Genomic DNA, 20,000 nt, shown 5'->3' with positions numbered 1-20,000 from the left:
TGATGCCTCTTGTTTAACGTAGTAATGTTTTGATTAGATACATACCTCCATTGAAGTTGGTTTGTAGGGTTAAACATAATTATTGAATTGTATTTAAAAGAAGTTGGTGTAAATGCCTTTCCAGGAAGGCATTTGGGAACCTGATAAGAAGGGTGTGTTGGTAAGTTGTTGAACACAGCAAAGAGTTTAGTAGATTCACAAACCGCTTAAAAATTAGATGCTGAGATATTAAAATTACATTAATACCCAGTCAGTGTCTTAACTTTCAAAAATAGTTTATTTATTTTAGGACTTTTTTTTTGTTTTTATGGAGTATAACTTCTACAAACTCCAGATTTAAGTAGATTAGTCTAGAGGTACCAGTTCTTTTTTTTTTCTTTCTTTCTTTTATAACATGTATTAGATAGCATGGAATTTTTGTAATTATTGTAAGATGTTGGATGTTTTTGCAGACTACTATTCTATCGAAGAAAGCATCGACGGTAAGTTTGTGTGGAGTTAGCTGGTAGGAAGCGTTGAATTTCTTGTGTTTTATTGTGTGGATGCTACTAACAAGTATTGTCATGGTAATGTGACATCTTAATTTTTTGCTTTCTTTGGTGATATATATTTTTGGGTTGTTCATGATACATGGTAGAATGAGCTTCTTACAAATAGTGGAAATCATATTGCTGAGTCCAGGATGGCCAAAAGCTATAGTAATGAGTACAGTGTGGTAGCTTGATATTATGACTGAAGTTTGGTTCACAATTTGAGTCTTTCAAGATTTTGAAATAGATAGATACTTGACGTATATGCACACAAAATATGGACACCCGTATGCTCATGCATGGATACAGTGCTAGAATACACATGCCATCATATATGCATATGCATATTAGAACATCCAAGAGTGTTTATATACACTCGCATCACTCACTCACTCTTTCTTATGCACACGGAGACACGCACACACACACACACACACACACACACACACACACACACACACACACACACACACACACACACACACACACACACACACACACACACACACACACACACACACACACACGCACAAACACACGCACAAACACACGCACAAACACACGCACAAACACACGCACAAACACGCACACAGACAGACAGACAGACAGACAGACAGACAGACAGACAGACAGACAGACAGACAGACAGACAGACACACACACACACAGACACACAGACACACACACAGAGACACACACACAGACACACAGACACACAGACACACACACACACACACACACACACACACACACACACACACACACACACACACACACACACACACAGACACACACAGACACACAGACAGACAGACAGACAGACAGACAGACAGACACACACACACACACACACACACACACACACACACACACACACACACACACACACACACACACACACACACACACACACACACACACACACACAGACAGACACACACACAGACAGACAGACAGACAGACAGACAGACAGACAGACAGACAGACAGACAGACAGACACACACACACACACACACACACACACACACACACACACACACACACACACACACACACACATACATACATACATACATACATACATACATACATACATACATACATACACACACACAAATGTATATGTATATATATGTATATATATGTATGTATATATGTATATATATATATATATATGTATGTTTATGTATATATAGATACATATATATATACACAAATAATTATATATATATATTTTATATATATATATTATATCTATTGTATGTATATTTTTTTTTTAGATAAGTGTATATCTTTTATTTTTTACTTTTGTTATTATTTTCCCCCTGAATTACTTGATCATTATTTCTCTACCTAGGAATAAAATACTGAGAGTCACCCTGGGTCATTTCTTTTACTTTTTGTGACAGGAATTTAGTTTACATTGCTATGGTTTGTTTTAACTATATCTCTCTTAACTGATAAATGAATTGATGTCTTACTAACCTAATTACTTTAACAAAAAAGCTTTCAAATTATTTTGTTTTAATTCTTTCCCTTCATAAATAACACACTTTAAAGATTTTGCCTTTTTTTTTTTGTTTTATTATGATTATTATTATTTTATTTTTTATTTTTTTATTTTTTTATTAAGCATAACTTAATTACCTCTTTCCTTAATTCTATTTGCTTCACTTGTAAATGGTTTCATTATTGTTTCTTAACTATTGTTTAATTGAACAGCTTTAATTAATTTCTTGCAGAAACAAGTTGAAGTATTAAATTTCTTCTTAATGATTTCTATAATTAATTTAAATGACATATAAACAAAACAGAACAAAGATAAGCTATTTTCTTCCCAGCTCTTTTTTAGAATTACTCTACAAGTTTCAAAATTACGAAGAAGCCAAAAACGAGAACCCATTTCTTTCAAGCCTTCAGTATGATTGGGAAATCCATTTTTCTCCTTGGAATTTGATTGACACACACTGTATTCCTTGTAGGCTGGGCGTATACCCCCTGATCATCCACTGGTTGGTGGACACAAAGGCCCTGTGCTGGACATCGCCTGGGATCCCTTCAACGACAATGTCATAGCTTCAGGGTCAGAAGATTGCGTCGTTAAAGTCTGGCAGATCCCTGACCATGGCCTGGTAACGTAAGTTTTTTTGCCTTTTTTTTTTCTTTTCCTTTCTTTTTAAGATATGCATTTCCTCCCTCAAGGGATGGATTGAATGAACTGACTTGGCTTTTTCTTTGATGAAGCACAATAATTTTGCATTTGAATATGGATGTATTTGTTTGTATCAAGGTGTTTGCAGGCATCCATTGCGATGTTACTGTCCAGTAACTGGTATGCGTGCATTCAGGGTTTTTCCATAAGCAAAACCTTGTTGTGAAATGAGCACAGCACCTCCCTGTTCTTGCTGTATTTAGCTGACTCATGGGTGATAAGAAGCAAAGTGACTTTATTTGGTAATGAATTTATGACACAGGTGAAACCTAAGTTTTTATAATATTTATTTCATTGCTTTCGCTTCTGTGGAAGGGCATGCACAAGTAAGTACAGAACCTTTTGAAGTGTTTTTGTTTTCTTTTCTTTATTTGTTAGTTTAATGGAAAGTTATGCGATGCATGAAGACTGATCAGAATATTAATAATATAGAGAAAATTTTGCAGTCATGCCATTAGATCCTTTATATATGTAGTAATGATTAGATGTGCCTAGAATAATCAATAAATATTCCACTTTGACTTAAAAACTAAGGAGGGAAGGGAATAGGTTAAGTGTAATGGTGCTTGTTGAGTACATCAGTTAGCATACACCCTATTTCTTCTAGGACCATGACAGAGCCGGTAGTTGACCTCGTCCACCACCAGCGGCGAGTTGGCCTGGTTCTATGGCACCCGACGGCAAATAATATCCTCCTCTCAGCTGGCTCAGATAATGTGATTGTCATCTGGAATGTGGGCTGTGGTGAAGCTCTGATCACCATTGACACAGTTCATCCAGACCTCATCTATTCGTGTAGTTTCAACTGGGATGGCTCACTCCTCCTAACCACCTGCAAAGACAAAAAGATCAGGATCATCAACCCGAGGGATGGTGAAGTGTTTGAGGTTAGTGCTACCTTCTCTATTCTGTCAAACTACTGCTCTGGTAATGCCATGATCATTACTGTTACAACCACTACTGCCACCATTACTACTATGACTACTACCATCACTACCACTGCTATAACTAATAGCTAACATTGATACCACTACTATCACCAATACCACTACTCCTCATAGTATCACTACAATCACCAGTACCACTACTCCTCATAGTATCACTACTATCACCAGTACCACTACTCCTCATAGTATCACTACTATCACCAGTACCACTACTCCTCATAGTATCACTACTATCACTGCTACCACCATCATCAAAAAACTCCTCTGTTTTTGCCTCTTCCTCCTCCTCATTTTCCTTATTACAACTATTAATACTACTTCTGGTTAGATCCAGGTGGACCAACATCTTGGCATATTTACATGGCAACACTCTTGGAATTGTGGCTTGTAAGCCTGGCCCACTTGAACATTCTTGTGCAGTATCAAGGCTCCTGATTTTCTTTATGCAATTTTTTTTAGCTCTTTTTCTGCCTAAGACTTTTTTGTGTTTTTCCTTCCATTTTCCAAATAAAGAAATTATTTGTTATCTGTTATACTGTATCGACATGGTAATAGACTAATTTCCTTGAGCAGACTCCATATTATTTCTAGGTCGTCTACAACTCTGTGAAATAATAATAATAATAAGTTACATTTTGTCATTTGTGTAATTTTTAGATATTTTGTATTATTCAGTTGGTATAGTTTCAATTTCACACAGCCTTGTAGTACAAGGTAAACTTTGTCTGCAATGGATAGAGTTACAGAAAATAAGACACTTTTCATTTATGGTATTTCCTTCTCAAGTTTATACTAAGAAAGTTGTGCATCATGTAATATGTTGGTATACATTTACAGGAAAGTGTAATGACATTATCATAAAGAAAGGGAAAAACTAAAGTCATTGATACTTGAAATAATCTGTTCAAGCAAAGAATAATGTCAGAAATATAAAAGCTAGGTTTCAACTAATGCCAGTGGTCAATCCATGGAGATTGGGTAGGGATCTGGAGACAGAGCCATTGCTCCCAGGTTAGGAAGGTTTTTGGATCATACGGTGATGTAATAGTAGCTTAACATAATAGTGGTGCTGTCAGATGGTAAACAGTTACCAGTTCTTTCATTTATATCATTTGTGATGGAAAGCATCAGCACGTTCATGCTCATTACACTGTGAATAACTAAAACAAGAAATAATTATTGCGAGGTTGGATGGCTGTGTGAGACTCAAAAATTACCATTCAGTTTTCTGTAACACTTTGCACATCATAGTGGACAGGAATGAGATCCAGAGTATGAAAATAATGTCTTCCAAGAGGAAGGTCCACCGAGTCTTTCATAAAGAGTTATATTAGGTGGTTTGAGCCAAATTTTTCAAGATGGCACAGTCCCATCATCCCAGCAAATAGCCAGATTTTTTCATGATGACATACTCCTGTCACCCAGCCCACAGCTAAATTTTTTCATGGCGTGACAGTCATGTCACCTGGATCTGATAGATAATTATGCTTGCTTCCAGTACTATTCCTGTAATTACTTTTTACCGAAATATCAGGCATTAGTACATGTATATATTTAGGCTATACTTCCCAGTATTTTTATCATTGCCTAATTCTTCTCTTTTTATTTTCAAAAGGAAGCAACATCTCATGAAGGAAGTAAGGCCACGCGTGCCATCTTCCTACGAAATGGACTGGTCTTTACCACTGGATTCAGCAAGAGATCAGAGCGACAGTACTCTCTCCGTGCCCCAGGCCACCTCGATGACCCCATCACAATGGTAGAGCTGGACTCTTCCAATGGTGTAATGTTCCCTATGTATGATCCAGATTCTAACCTAGTTTTCCTTTGTGGTAAGTATTGATAAATTCAAATAGTTTTATGTTAATTCATTGTCTAATGAATTAGGTTTTAAAAATTGGATTAATTCAGCACAGAATGTAAGATCGATTGAATCAATGAGTTTTCTTGATGGAAAAATTAGTGTAAAAGAAGTAGCCTTGTGTGTCATGTGTACTGAATACACAATATTTCTCTTTCAGGCAAAGGTGACAGTGTTATCCGTTATTTTGAGATCACACCAGAAGTGCCATTTGTCCACTACATCAACACCTTCCAGTTACCAGATCCACAGCGAGGTATTGGCATGATGCCCAAACGAGGTGTTGATGTCACCACATGTGAAATCACCCGATTCTACAGGCTCAACAACAATGGCTTCTGTCAAATCATCACCATGACAGTGCCAAGAAAGGTATAGTGTGTGTTTGTGTGCATATATTAACATATACACTCATATACATTGTATATATGTATATGTATATATTATATGTATGTGTGTGTGCATGTATATGTATATGTATTTATGTTTATATATATGTATATGTACATATATATATATATGTATATATATATGTGTGTGTATATATATATATATATATATATATATATATATATATATATATATATATATATATATATATATATGTAAAATTCAATGAATGCAATTTCAGTTATTGAGATTTCAGAACCTCTCAGAAAGGTCATGAAATAAAGGCTTACTCTTGTAATTCCTACTTGGTAATAAGTATTACATCCTGACAAGTAATAAGGACTTGCTAATGCATGTTATTTTTCCTCATTTGCAGTCAGAGTTGTTCCAAGAGGACTTGTACCCAGATACCCCAGGAGATATTCCAGCAGTGTCTGCAGAAGAGTGGTGGGAAGGCATCTCAAAGGAACCCATTCTCATGTCATTAAAAGGTGGGAGTTCATTTCTCATGAAGTTGAAATAAAGTTTATTAGTAAATTGGTATGATGATGAAAACCTGAATTATGTCAAGTCATGAGCTTGTGCTGCATGAAAATACCTTGAATGGGTGTTACATTTAATGATACTTCAAAAACTTGGATAATACAACTGAAGGAATATGTGATAGCAGAATGCAAACATTGACTTTGAATATTAGATTTTTATTGTGTATGGAATCCCATGAAAAAAAGAAGCTAAAATTATATGGCCAATTCACAGATGGGTATCAAGCCACACAAAAGTGTGAGCTCAAAGTTACCAAAAAGAAGACCAACATCTTAGATAAGATGCCACCTACTGGGAAAGTGAAGTCTGAAGAAGATGGAAAAGCAGTTGCTGTTTCTGCAGAAGCATTGGAGAAGGTCAAAGAGGTAAGTGAAATGGTTTCTCCACAGCCTGTTTTTCATTAACCCTACAATGACAGTACCTGAAATCTCTGGTTGTCACTCATTCCGGTGACTTCTGGCAACTTGTCCTGCCTTTTGGCTAGGGTGTCCGCTACATATTGTGGAACTTCCCGCTCGACTCACTCTAACAACTCGTGACGCCTACAGCTGTCCCCATCATGATGAGTTGTTTTTTTATGATGGCTTTAGGTGTGCCTGGCTCTAAGAGGTTAAGGGAAGTTGAGCAATTAGGAAGTATTGCCCAGTGCCTAGATGATATGGATTTTAATAGTGTGTAATAGGTTCTTGACAGCTGATAATTTTAGATTTTCACTTTTTATTGCTGAAAATTAAATTATTATTGGTTTATCTACACTCTCTTGTAAAGTACTTTGCACATAGTTGTTCACAGGATATACATGTTTATTATATATTTGGTATTTCATCTGTTAATAATGAGTATCCTGTTAGGTCACCAAAGTCAATGATGACTTGCGGAAGAAGATTGACGAGTTGCAGTCAGAGATGAAGAAGTTCAAGGCAGTGTTCTTGAAACAAGAGAATCGCATTAGGGTCTTGGAGACCAAGCTTGGAGAGCTGACTTCTACTGGCGCACCCCAGACTCAACAGCAGGTCAGTTTTGTGACTAGGATCACTCAGTCAATTAAAAGTTTTGCTGTAAATATGATTTTTATCATAGTCTTATTGAATGTAATGTACTACTATGCAAGATATTTGCTGGGGTACTAGGTAGCTAGGGCAGAATGTGAATTGGCTCTTTGTGAAGAGGACTTGTATTCCAGTGTACATAAATTAATTTTATGTGGTCTGGATGACCTGGCATAAAAGTGTGCATTTTAGATATATGTAGGCTACATTTCCTATAGGAAAACCGTATATTCACACAAAACCCTGTTGAATCCTCTTTTAAAAGGATCACTAGTGAAAAAAGTACTATTCATTAGAGGGTCAAAATTACATGAAATTATATGTTACAATAGTTTGAAAAAAGAACAAAAAATATATTAAGGTTCATACAGCTGTAGTGGTGATATTTATTAAGAAAAAATCAAATGAGTGTACACAAGGTGAGTTAGTCAAAATTATCAGCCACAGATCAATAACATCTCCTAATTAATCAGTCATGCTTCAGAACAACACTGTAAATAATATTTTGGGAATGAGACAAGCAGTTCTTTTGTCACTATTTTTGTTTCCATTTAGAGAAAAAGATATAATATACTCAGAAAAAACTATTTACTTACATACTCATTACTCTGTTTTGATTAATATATTCTCTTAAATTTATGTCTATATGCAGGACTAACCAAGGGTTAAGGTAGTTTATATTTTATTTCACTTTTGTCACACTACTAATATTGCATTGCTCTCTTATGTTTTTCTCTCTCTCTCACCAGCAGGTATTATATCCATACAAGACAATTGCTCTTCCATAGGCACTGTATTTTTCATTATTATTATTCTCTTATTACTTGCATGGCATTTTGGGCTGAAATTTAAGATGCACCAATGTGTGGCATGTTTTTTTTTTTCTTTCTTTCTTTACAGTTATCAAACAGAGCAACATCATTTTTTCCACACTTTCTTCTGTTCCCTTGTTTTTTATTACATTTTGTTTTTGTTCTGAAACAGTAGTTCTCTCTAGAATAATGAAAGCAAATTCTGTGCTGTTCTACTGACATTCTGACCCACATTATTTTCTGCAGTTGATAGCAGAATTAAAATTGGTTTGTTCTTTGTTTTCTCATTTTAAGAGTGGTATGTCTGTAAATGTACTGGGATTTTCTGTTGATTTTCCTTACCTTTCATAGTATTCAATTTCATTCTATCATGCAGTTGTCTTCATCATAGGTAGTTCTTTCCTCTAGACCCTTCTGACCAAAGTGAGAAAAACCTTGGTAATAGATAAAGTTCATAGCATCTCATTCTTGTTGTTAGATTTTGCTTCTGGGTTGCAAAATAGCCTTGTTGCATATTATCCTTGTGTTTGGCATGCCCTTTGTTGATGTTGAGTATTAGTATAGTATTTATATTAGGAAATAGGTGTATGCTCACTCTGGTTTTAGACCATTGGATATATTTCATGGCTTCAGGTGGTTGGAGTGATTAGTGGTTGGAGATACAAAAGGAGGATTGTCTTCGTGCTCATACCTAAAGGGAATATTCCTTTAAAATCACAGGGATTCATGGGCAGGGGACACCAGGTTGATCAAGCTGTGATATCTTGACTGTGATCTGAAAGGATGCAATTGCATAAAGTTTTATGCATTTAATGTTGTTAGCACCTTATGTCATATGGCAGAGAAAGAGTAGAAATGGTTCAAGAAACATGTCATGAGTCTGGCCCTTGAAGTATTAGGATGTTGACCTTGATTTTTAAATGTGATCATGAAAAGAAAGATTTAACTACATTTTTTTTATATATTGCTGAGATTGTTGCATGCAAGTAAAATTCAATTTACTAGAAAACAAGAAAACTTTGATTGAACTAGTTTATTACAAAGTAGATACTAGAATTACAGTTATGCTTCAAATGTTGCAGTATATCACTATAACCCAGTCGTGCCAGTTGGTCTTATCACTTCATGGATAAAGTGTCACTTATTCTGGGTGACATCTAATGATGTCATGTGCAGTCAAACCTGCTTTAACCCCACAAAACTAGGCTTAGAGCTTCTTTTTAGCATCATATTCTAAATAATTGCATATGAAATAGCCAAGTGGCTGATTATGCACAGTCTGGTCTTCCGTTTTTTAAAGGAAAGGTAAAAGGGCATGGAGCCTTCCATTATTTGTAAAAACATTACTTGCTTTTGAAACAAAAAATATATTGTGAGCAAATGGAAAAGTTTTACTAGTATCTGTTGCTCAACACTGAAGTTCAGGAAAGAAGAAAATGGAAAAAGATGGTAGAAAACTTGTTTAGTCTGGACAGCAGTATTGTGGCCCAGTGTGGTCAGCATGTTATTCTTTGAAAAGTTTTGGCCATCCTTGTTAAGAAAAATGAGTATGTGTTAGGCCAAGTAGCATATTTAAGCATGGATGATTTGGTCTTCCCTTTATGCATGTCAAATGGATGCTTGATACCATAATCCAGCATAGAATTGGCAGTTTATTGAGAGAACAGACTGTTTTTGATTTTTGTGAGGGAGATATGATTCCTTTATCTTTTATACCTATGATTTTTTTGAAGTTTTGTTTTACCCCTGGAAATTTGTAACCACACAGTGCTCATTGGCTATCACCATATTGCCTCTGATGTATTGAACTACCAGATAGTAGGGCCCTTTTCTTACATGGAAACAACACATGTCAAACCCTATCCTCAGTTGACTTGCAATTGACATAAAAATGTATTCCAGGTTAAAAAAGTGCACACTAAGAACGTTAAGAAATAATTCGGAGGTCAAAAATTGGAATAGTGACATAGGTAAGAGATACCTTACTCTGGTGACTTCGAGTCTTGCCTGTCCATCTGAACCATGTGTTGAGGGGGTTGTTTGTCATTTGCTTGCATGAATAAGGGTCAAGCAGATTGTTGATATTTGATTAATTTGGTTATGAAGACATTGGATTTTGTTTCCTTATTAACATTTTTTTTTTTATCTCCCTCTTTCAAAGTTATTTTTTTTTTATTTTTTATTTGTTTTTCCCATTTTGCTGTAGAGTAGGTTTCACTGTATTATTGGCTGTGAAATAAAGAAAAATATATGCACTGTTCATAAAGTGGATAAGAAATTCTGAAAGAAGTTGAGAATGCTTGTAATCTTCCTATAAGAAAATTATGAATACAAAAGTTTTTCAACAAAAAGCTTGGAGTCTTAGATAAAGATATATTTTTAACTATTCTGTCGATTACTGAGTTCGCAGTGTGTGCTCTTGTAAAGTCAGCATGAAACATTTTGAATAGTTTTTTCTTTCCTTTCCTCTGAAAATATAAAATATTGCACGTTGTTTGATTCCTTGTCCTTTACGAGAAATCCTAGTGAAGTTTTTGAGTTTGATATGGATGTGCTTCTGCACCAGCTTTATCTTGTTGATTCAGGACTTGGCCTGTAGGCTGCAATTAGTTAGTTATCATTTTTTTTTTCCTCATTAACCCATTGAATCCAGATGCTTCATGGCAATCACAAGGCCCAAAATACGGGCATTAGGCTTACATGAGCGGCCACTCTAACGGGTGCACAGCTTGTAGACGCACAAGAACCCTCATGTGTGGTGACAATACTCTATGCAATATTATATTTTCTTGTTATGCATAGGCATTTTTAATTTTTTTTTTACCATTTCCAATGTCAATATTTGTCTTTTGATTTGCTTTATCCAAATGGTTATAGAATGTTTTTCTTGCACAAGCTCATATCATATCTCTAGGTAGTCTATAACTCAGTGCAAGAATAACAATGACTAACTTTTTGTTATTTGTATAATAATTTTTATATTTTATTTTATTTTTTTGTTATATTCAATTTTCTATAATAAGGAATAGGATCCTGAGCTTGGAAATGGCCTCTTTAGCTGGCACTCTTCCAGTCATGGCTCAGACACTTGTTTATCAATGGAAATAATGTAAAGGCTCCTTTCTAAACACCAAATGATTCTAATCCTCCTCCAAGGTGTTTGTGCACTCATGGTGAATCTTTCCTGTCTCCCTGGCCTTCAGCCGAAATGCTCACAACGACAAGTTTGCATTACCCAGGTTCACTGCTAGATTTTTCCTTGCTGGTATGTTCATGTCAACTGCCCCTCAAGCCAATATTTATATAGTGTGATTGTCATGTCATCCGGATCATTGGGATTAATCTTGGCATATTCTCTAGTATATGAATGCCTATGGGCTGCATAGCTTTTAAGTGTACTTAATTTGTTTTACAATTCTTTATAAACAAGAGTACATCAAGTACAGTATATATTAGTTCATAATTAGCCCTCCTTAGAGACTGATGCTAGTCAGTGTGATGTCTATTCCTCAAGTATGCTATCAGTATTTTAGAAGTTTTAGTTTATTATTGATTTTTTTTATTTAAGCCTGTTTGTTTTTTGTTTTGTTAGTAGAACATAGAAGAATGCTTTGGCAGCAGGAATCAGGTACTTCTGCTGGAAAGAATAGTGCATTTTTCAAGAGCATCAGATTTTGGTTGTGGGTAGAATCAAATAATATAGTAGGTTAAGTGGGAATAATAGTTTTCCTAGAATAATTTTCTGGCAAGAATTGAGATACTGGTTTTAAAAAAAGTAAACCTCAGATTATAATCACCTTTTATTAATATATTCTAAAATTGATATGTAAATCCTTACATGTTTATGATATGATTATTAAAAATCTGAATTTAGGCAACCTTTTGTCTCTTTGTATATATTTACATAACATGAAGGTAAACTGAATGCCCAATTTCAGTTACCACATTAGGCTCAAAGGTATTTTGTCAGGGAAGCACATAGATGAAGTACTGAGGATGGAGTCATAAAAATTAAGAAAAAAGATCATATTTAAGAGTGGTATCGTATTTAGGATTTGCATAGATTTGTGGTAGTTATTTGGTGCTGAGATCTCTTCAGTTGGTGGTTATGATCATGTAGGGTGTCTTGTTGAAGCAGCAGGTGTGACCTTTTAGATTATGCTTTTTCTTTTGTAAGTATTAGACATTATTATGTGTACAGCAATACAATGCTAACTGGGTGTTTTTAATAATGAACTTTGACAGCAATTGCAAATTGTTCTATTATTTAGAATTAACTAATACCTTTATGAAGGTTTTGACTGGATACTTTGATATATTTGGAAAGCATTGATTTTGTGTCAGTTTTATAGGCTTTGAAAAACGTTCCTGAAACATGCAGTTGATCCAACTTTTTTTTAATTTGATGATGTGTGATGGTTAGATCTTTTCTTTCTTTCTTTTTGTTGAATTGAATCCATTATTATATTGGAATTTTTTTTCTTGATGCTGTTCGGTTGGCAATGTTGATAAGTAATATTGTTGGAATGTTTTGTGTTGGTTTAAAAATCAGTTAATTTATCAGTTACACTTTCTCATAATTGCTCATATAACAATTTTGGCATAGAGGGATGTACAAGATTCAAATAACCCCACAAAGGAAAAATATAACGCTGACTTGTGTTTTGAATATAGCAACAGGTGAATTTCAGGGTTATAGGGTGAGAGTAGTAGAGGCATTACATTACATAGTAAAAAAAACAACAAAAACAAACAAACTAGGATATATAAGACAGGTACAGAAATAAATCTTGCAACAGGGTTGTTGAGTTATACATTTACAACCTTGTGTGACTAATTCATCTGTAATTTTATCCAACTAATATAAACAAAATATGGAGAAACTCAACCTTTGTAAACACAAGCGCTACTAATATGATCCCAGTAAGAGTTGTTGCTTATAAATGGGTAATGCAGATTAACTTTGCAAAATATTAATATCAGATGCTTTTCTTATGAAATACAGGTCTCCTACCTGCTATTTTATATGCTTTCTGCTGCATTAACTACTAAAAGTAGTTCTAGTGTTAAAAAGGTGGAGATATTTTAAAATTATTTTTTACCTACATATGATTACTATTATTTTTAGAAGTAAATTTTAATCTAGAGTGCGGTGCAGTGATGTAGTGATTTGGCTTGTTTTATAGGTATTTGAGTGTGAGAGTGATAGTGATAGTAGGGGTGAATGTGAGTGTGAAAGTTTCATATATAGAAAAAAAAAAGAAATAATGCATGTGTTACTTTATTTGTTTATTAGTGTTTTAATATGTAAGTGTGTGTGTGTGTATGTGTATGTGTGTATGTGGAGTCCATGATTGCATATGTGTGATATTTATTTAAGGTTTTTCTCTTCCTCTGCCTTTAGTAATTCCCAAGTGAGAGTACTTTGACTGAAGCAGCAAGATTTTACTTCATCTGTAGATTATGGATTTTAGTATATATTGATTATCCTCCATTTTTATTGATGATTAATTACTTATTTTTCCAAAACTTTTTTTTTTCACTAAAGTATGGAAAATTTCCTACAATTTGGCATTACAGTTTCAGTGATTTTTATGAAAAATATTGGTTTGGTTCATTGCATATTTAAAAAAAAAAAAATCTCGTGTGAATTTTCTATATTATTTTTAATGAATTTCCATAGGAGATTTTTTTTTTTTTTTTTTTTTTATCCATGTTATGGAAAGGGAGCAGTCAAGCTATTATTAGTAGTAGTATTTGGAAGAAACAAGGAAGGCACAGAAAATCCTCACTAAAATATATTGGAAGAACAAACATAAAACTAAGAATAATACAGTGATACAGTAGTCATGGATGTTCCCTAGTGTTCCACCAAGCCTGTTCTTGGGTTGATGCCCCCTATCTGTTCACCAACAGGAGATGGTGCCTGTCACTTCTTGTTACAAAATTCACACAGTGAGGAAGCGGCCTGTGCAAGGGCACATGGTGCATGTAAGTACGGGTCTCAGTGCATTTTCTATGAGCCCGGATCTCCACCTATCACCATGCTTGCCATGTGTCTTTGTATCATGTCTTAGGAAGTTTTTTTCATGTTGGTCCATTCAACCTGGCATGAACTGTGGCAAACACCATGACCTGTTGATGTGTTTGCAGTGTACCTTTACCCCATATAATATGTTATGATACCAAACCTTACTTTTTATTATCCTTTTAAAGTTTCTCCTCATGTCGTAAGTGATGTTTATGAAATATTGCAGGTTTCAATTTGCCACAAATAGTATGGCATATATTTATATATATAATAGATACATGCTCATGTACAGAATTTCCTTCACTGCACTGTTAGTGGTGAAAATAGTATAATTAACAGCTTTATTTTATTTCAAACTGTATAAATTTTATATGCATAGTTTCTTGAATGTATGCCTTTGCTATTGCATATATGTGAATGAATTAATTGATTTTTTCTTTCTATTTTCTAACAATCCAACTAACACACCCATATTTTGCCAGGCCCCAAGCACTCTCTCTGCAAATACGGTCAACAACAATTGTGACATGGCCCCAGACGAAGTGTAGATTGCAGAAGCTACCAGAACTGAGTCCTTCTCATACACAAAGTTGGTGATGTCTGTGTGAATTGTGAAGCGTTTTCACTCATACCTTTGTAAATTTCCTTACATCACATTATAGTCAGTTACTAAGATAAGAGGAGAGTCTTCTTGCAAGCTTGATGTGCCCAAAGCACTTCTTGCTCAAGCATCTCCCTGCTTAGTACACCCCAATGAAGAGTATGGCTCGATGAGCATCTTAATATTTCAGCCATGTGGCAAACATTCTTGAGAAAGGTTGTACTCTATCCTTATCCTTAAGGCTGTTTCTCAAGAGACCAGTGACTGTGGTGCATTGATTGTTTATAGTCATGTGACCCAAGTGAGTGTGAAGGCCTTGTATATAGTGTGTTTTAAGGACTGTCACAAGTCCATTGCTCAGTAGTAACCAACCAGCTGACCCAGCCTAAGCCTAGCCAACTTCCTTCCATTAATATCCTCATTACTGGTTGTTGTATGTTCACTACCCTCTAGGATGCTAGTATCCTTGTTCTGTTGCCCCAACTTAACTAGCTAACAGGACCTCATCAGCATCACATTACTAATGATAACCCTTCAATTATTGTGATCTCGGATGTGATTGTTAACATTAAATATAAGTATATTTAATAGGCAGTCATTACCTGAATCCAATTAATGTGGGAGGGGAAATATCTGCTGTACAAACTATCTGTACAAAATTGTACAATATATAATACTTGTTTCCTTACAAAAGTAGGTAGATAGATAAAACCAAATGATTCAGTATATTCTTGATGTCGCAGGAATTTCTGAATCAAAAATGTTTGATGCACTGGCTCAGCTGAAGTTGCTGGCAGATTTTATTGATCAGTACTACTATCATCATCATCAGTATCATTATTTTTGTTTATATAATCATTAATATAATAAGTTTCATTGTTGATTATTTTTATTATTTTTTATTATTATTTTAAAACAATAATTTTACTTATTTGGCTCAGAGTAGTTCCTATGCAGTGTCCGCTTATTAACACCCACTAGTGAGGTTGAGTGTAGCTTTATCTTCTATAATCAATAGGTTGAACATGTCCATCAGGTTATTGTTGCAGTGAATTACAACTGCAGCTTCTTTTAGCCCAAATTTTGAAGCTTGAAGTTTCTGTAGGAAGACCCCCAAAAAGAGAGACAGAGGGGTCTGCAGTAAGCCATATTGTCAGTGTTGGTCAGGCTACCTTGCTCCATTACCATGATTTGACCTGACTCAATGTTTCAGGATTTGGGCTCAACTCTTCACTTCCTTCCATTATTCCTTGGTATGAATTTTATACCCAGGACTATTTGGTGATTTAAACTACTATTTATTAATTCTGTATTTGTGTTAGACTAATGCTTCTCAACTATGATGAGAAGAACTTGGAGCAGAGGCACACACCTGGTTTCTTCTGAGTTAACAGAGCCAAATGTTGAATGAAGGGTATTTTATGCTATTACTATTTTCAGATATTTTAGAAGAAAATTGTATATTCACTGTTTTTGACTTATTACTATGTATATTTTTTTTTTTCTTTGTTCTTGTAACCCTGATAATGTAGCTTCATTGCTTTCAAAAGACTCCCTTACATTTTCCTTTGTCTTTGGCCAAGTGTCTTGTCTTGTAATTGTTCCAGTAGAGGTGCTCAAAATTAGCACATATTGTGTTTCTACAGCTTATAATGTCTCGCAGGTGGTAAAGTTTTATTGTTGGGTTCCTAGAGTCACTTGTTGCTTATGCCTGAACAGGGATATTGTTAGTCATTTTGTCCTCTGTAAATTCCTCTTCTCATTCGTAAATGAAATTGTAATGATGGAGCCATAAAATATGTGCAATTGTTTAAGACAAATAAAAAAGTCAGTGTTTTCTACCTACTTAAGAGGAAATGTCCTTTATCCCTTTTTTTTTCTTTTCTTTTTTTTTTTTTACTTTAAAATTATTCATTTTGTCATGCAAACTTAGGTAAGCTGTAGATAAGAGAATCCCTTGTTTTGTTGAAACCAAAGCCTTTGTTAAATAGCTGTTGGGATAATATACCAGAGCTATATATTTGATTTCTTTGAAAGTTTTCCTTGTTATCATACAAAGAGGAATATGCAATCTTTTGTGTTTTATGGTTTCCCACTATACGTGAATTTGAAGTAGAAAAAATTTGAAAATTGAAAGAGTGCATTTTTTCTGAGGTGATAACATGCTTTGCAACAGTAATTCTCTATTGTTGTGTTCAGGAGTAAGGAGTGGGGTTGTGAATCATTCAACTGAACTAAAAACTTTCTTTTTCAGTTTATTATTATTATATATATATTTTTTGGTTACTTAATATGACTTGTGGTTTTAGCAACAGTATGCAAATCTTATGAATTTGTAAATTTTAATTTGACACATCCTTCTCAGTAATTTTCAAGCTCAATTAAAATACAAATATTAAAGTATATCAAAGAAAGCTATAATTTTTGATTATGCCAATTATTAAGCGTTGTTCAGCATTTAAAGAAAATGGTGCTAAGCTGTAATTGTTTTAAATGTAAGCCATAGTAGTATTCCTAAGAATCTTAATTGATATAAAAATCCACAGGGCTTTGTCTCTGTGCCTTAATACAGGGCATGTTTTAGTGCTCTGCAGTTTTCATACCCCACCCCTTACTATTTGCTGCATAACTGATTAAGGACTTATATGTGCCATTTTGATAACTGAAGCTCGAAATATGTAAGGTTTATTCAGCACAAGCCGGGTTTAATATGGAATATTCAAGGAACCCTATATAACTGACCCATAATTTTTTTTGAATGCTTAAATTTTATACCAATGTAGATTGGATAATTTTTTTTTTCTTTTTTTTAATTCTCTTAATGCAACTGTTTTGTTAGCACTATTTATAGTAAATCAATAAAGTGATTAGTTTGGGTTGTGTAAATGATGATTGTATAAATTCAGATTGAAGTAATTTATTGAAAGAGTTATAAAGTTATGTAACTTTCATGCGTTGTATTTGTTTCATTAATATTTAATACTTTATTTACAACTTGGAAATGACTTGTTAGTATGTAGTATTTATTTACAAAATTGTTTGCCAGTAATTTTTAAAAGAATTTACATAGTGTTAACAACTGTACACAATATTTGCTTTTTAAAACAAATTGATTTATAGATTGCATTCATATGACTGTACTGACATCTCCATGAACTAGGTCAGGGCAAAGCGGCCATATTACACAAAAGCAAGCATTGGTCTAATGGCTAGCATATTGCTGTACTTAATGCACAATTTTTGTAATTGTATTGAAAATAAATAGAATTTTCTAGAAATTTACATTTATTATCCCTGTATCTGCAGCTGGTTGTTGAGCCATAAAATGGTTGATCCTACCAGTGTGTCAAAAAATATCTAAGGCCTTTAAAAAAATCTGACTGATTTATAACAGGCCCTATTATGTTTCTATTACATAAACCAAATTGAACATAAGGACTTTGTTTTATTTTTTATTTATTTTTTTTTTTTTACACATTATTAGAGATCATTCATATTTTTCAACAATTCCAAAAGTTTTTGGAGCCACTGGGGAAAATACTGTGCTCATTTATTTATTTATTTTTTTAAATGTCTCTGCACATAGATGGCTCTGCTAATGCTTAGCCTTACCTGATTTCACCTTTCTTGGATTGGTTGGGAAAATATATTTTTTACTAATGCTATGAATATCGATAGTGCTATTTTTACTATAAACATTATAATTACTATAATGTTATTAACATTAGTAACAGCAAAATAAGATAATGTAAACTATTTTTGTAAATCAAAGAAAAGGGTAAACGGGCAAGACAGACAGTACTTGTAATTGGCTCATTGGTGACTTAGTACAAGTGTAGCCATCTATGTGCAAAAACAAACAAGTAACTCCCAGTGGGCATGGCATGTACGTACATGTCATACCTGTTGGCATTGGGTTAAAATAGGGAGATCACTCCCTAAAGTACTGTTAATATGCCAATTATCTAAAGACAATTAAAAAACAAAATTTCAGATAATTTTTGTTCCTCTATTTTTTAAGAAAAAGCCTAATTAAAACAACACTACAGAGAGTAGTGTGTTCCATTTCCTTATAAATGACACTGTTATTTACAAATAATCCTAGGACTGACAGGTACTATTTTATATTTGCTTGTTTATCATTTTTGAACTTCCACAAATATACAAAAGTAAAAATAAACTGGAAGATTTATTTGTTCATCTGTTTCAGAGGATGTTTCACAATTCATTAAGATATCAGACCTGAGAAAAGTAAAGTAATGCATCACACCAATACTATCTTTCAGTCAATATTAATTTGTACTGTGAGCAGGACTGTCATCCCTAAGTTAAATATTTGTAAATGTAAACTTTCTTCAACAATGTAGGAATGCATTAAATATTGTATAAACAAAATATAAATTGTGCAGTGAAATAACAATGGCCACCTATTATTAACAAACCTCCACTTCCTATTAAAATCCTGGTGATGGTGACAAGAGTTCAACATCAGTGTCTTGGATATTTCTTCAGTCACTGCTGTTGTAGCTTCAAAGTCTTCCTCAGTGTAGCTTAGGAGCATCCCTGGAAAGATTAACATGGTTAAAAGTAGAAGGGAAGGTTCCTTCATTAACTCAATTGGCATGGATGGCAAGAATACATGCCATGTCTACTGCAATATAGGTTCATTTATTGTCTTTACACATAAATGGCTCTATAAGTGCTTAGTCAACAAGGAGTCAGGTATTAGTCCTACCTATCTCACCTGTTTACCTTTTACTTAATTTTTGGAAAGTGCCTTTTCTATTATTTCATTGTCTTTAATATTACCAAGTTTTAATAATCATAATATCAATAAGAATAATAACAGTATCAATATCAATGGTATTAAAAATAAAAACATTTTCCTACCAATTTAAGGAATTGGGAAATCAGAATTGGTCACTAGGGCATACTGCTAGACTCCTTGCTAACTGAACACATCTAGAACTACAGGGGACTTTACATAAATCCATGGTGATTGGGTTAAAAATGGCTGATT

At 34.1% G+C, this 20,000-nt stretch overlaps 2 protein-coding genes across 4 annotated transcripts in view; one reads left to right on the top strand and one right to left on the bottom strand.

The window, feature by feature from the left end:
* The window catches only part of LOC125041581 (coronin-6-like), a 31,515-nt gene extending 13,257 nt beyond the window's left edge, over positions 1 to 18,258 (top strand). Inside the window, exons 3-13 of one of the 3 annotated variants that reach the window (XR_007116300.1) lie at positions 453 to 482; positions 2,514 to 2,668; positions 3,351 to 3,630; positions 5,306 to 5,522; positions 5,712 to 5,923; positions 6,318 to 6,432; positions 6,701 to 6,852; positions 7,339 to 7,500; positions 10,251 to 10,318; positions 14,265 to 14,339; positions 14,862 to 18,258. Coding sequence is in view for 2 of the 3 variants with exons in the window: in XM_047636623.1 (XP_047492579.1) it covers positions 453 to 482; positions 2,514 to 2,668; positions 3,351 to 3,630; positions 5,306 to 5,522; positions 5,712 to 5,923; positions 6,318 to 6,432; positions 6,701 to 6,852; positions 7,339 to 7,500; positions 14,862 to 14,927 (1,389 nt within the window). In the remaining variant the exon portion in view is untranslated. The remainder of the gene's footprint in view (positions 1 to 452; positions 483 to 2,513; positions 2,669 to 3,350; positions 3,631 to 5,305; positions 5,523 to 5,711; positions 5,924 to 6,317; positions 6,433 to 6,700; positions 6,853 to 7,338; positions 7,501 to 10,250; positions 10,319 to 14,264; positions 14,340 to 14,861) is intronic. The other 2 variants (XM_047636624.1, XM_047636623.1) reach the window with 2 other exon arrangements.
* A 527-nt stretch (positions 18,259 to 18,785) lies between these two features.
* LOC125041580 (exonuclease 1-like) overlaps positions 18,786 to 20,000 on the bottom strand; it is a 12,047-nt gene continuing 10,832 nt past the window's right edge. The window contains exon 11 of the mRNA XM_047636622.1: positions 18,786 to 19,543. Within this exon, the coding sequence (XP_047492578.1) occupies positions 19,522 to 19,543 (22 nt within the window). The 3' untranslated portion in view covers positions 18,786 to 19,521. The remainder of the gene's footprint in view (positions 19,544 to 20,000) is intronic.

The sequence above is a fragment of the Penaeus chinensis genome, chromosome 30 (assembly GCF_019202785.1).
Source record: "Penaeus chinensis breed Huanghai No. 1 chromosome 30, ASM1920278v2, whole genome shotgun sequence".
In the NCBI taxonomy this organism is placed as follows: Eukaryota; Metazoa; Arthropoda; class Malacostraca; order Decapoda; family Penaeidae; genus Penaeus; species Penaeus chinensis.
This window is presented reverse-complemented; position numbering and strand designations above follow the sequence as displayed.